At 50.3% G+C, this 1,164-nt stretch overlaps 1 protein-coding gene across 1 annotated transcript; it reads right to left on the reverse strand.

The window, feature by feature from the left end:
• Positions 1 to 185: 185 nt before the first annotated feature.
• Positions 186 to 1,071, reverse strand: LOC126496566 (leukocyte immunoglobulin-like receptor subfamily B member 3; the record flags this gene model as incomplete). The annotated part of the gene is made up of 2 exons (XM_050134041.1): positions 186 to 534; positions 775 to 1,071. Coding segments are annotated over 2 exons (635 nt in total), but the record flags the coding sequence as incomplete, so codon positions are not given.
• Positions 1,072 to 1,164: the final 93 nt, after the last annotated feature.

The raw sequence follows: 1,164 nt of genomic DNA on the forward strand, positions 1-1,164 counted from the left end.
CATCTGCCCTGCAAGATCTTCAAGATCCTCATGTTGTCTGCCCCAAACCTATTTGCAACAGAGGGTGGAGTAAACATTCCAGAGGGATCCCTGCTGGTATCCACTTCTCTGGCAGGGAAAGTGCCTTTTGACTAACCTTTCTTATCTTATCGTCCCCTTAGTTCCCTCAAAGTTAAGGACTCTCCTCAGGTTTGGATTATGAATTACAGCGACTGTTCAGGGTCACTTCACCTGAGACAGTGAGCTCCACAGGGGCACTGGCATATGACAACAGGTAGAGAGATGAGTCTTGAGAACTATAGCACCTGTAGGTGCCCGAGAGGTCAGAGGTCACAGCACTCATGGTGAATTCTGCCTGGAACTCCCCAAACTGGAACTTTGGTTTTAGTCTCTGGCGTGGGTGTGCTGCTCCCTCCTTGGACAGAATGAAAGTGTCCGCTTTGTATGCTGTCTTACACAACAGGTTCACGTTGTCTCCAGAGTGTACCGTGGAGTTAGGCTTCACTGAGAGGGAAGGGCGGACCTGAAACTGTCCTAAAAAAGAGAGAGATGATGAGAGGCTGCCTTCAATGTTCTGAGCTGACACAACACCTGGATCTTCCATGAACACCTAGGACTCTCTTTTCTTTGCCTGAGCCTCTCTCCTGCTCCACTGTCTCTGTACCTATTGCTAAATAAGATCCCTGTCCCTCATCCCAGCCATCACCTCCCTAATTCCCCAAAGAGAGCCCTAGTAGAGGTTAGGTACCCAGGGGAATGTATTTAGTTCCTCACCTGAGATCAGGATGTCCAGGGGGTCACTGGATGCTGACCACTCAGAGGAGACATTGTGAGCACCATAGCATCTGTACCGGCCTCCAGTAGAGCTGCTCACAGAGCCCAGTGTGAAGTTGGCCATGGAGAGACCAGACTGAGTCAACTGGCCATCTTGCTGGATGAAGTCAGCTCCCCCCAATTTGTACAGAGCAAATCTGTCATATTTGATGTCAGAGCAACACTGCAGGGTGAGGCTCTTTCCAGGATCCAGGATATGGCCTTGATGAGTCAGTAGGGAGGGTTTCTTAGACAGCCCTAGAGGAAGGTGACAGGCTAGTGATGGAGGAGCTGGTTTTTACCAAGCACTTATCCTCTCCCATCCTGCCCTGCACACATCACTGCTTCTAC

Source organism: Alexandromys fortis, unplaced genomic scaffold, assembly GCF_014885135.2.
Source record: "Alexandromys fortis isolate MF-2015 unplaced genomic scaffold, M_Fortis_MF-2015_v1.1 scaffold_8679, whole genome shotgun sequence".
NCBI lineage: Eukaryota > Metazoa > Chordata > Mammalia > Rodentia > Cricetidae > Alexandromys > Alexandromys fortis.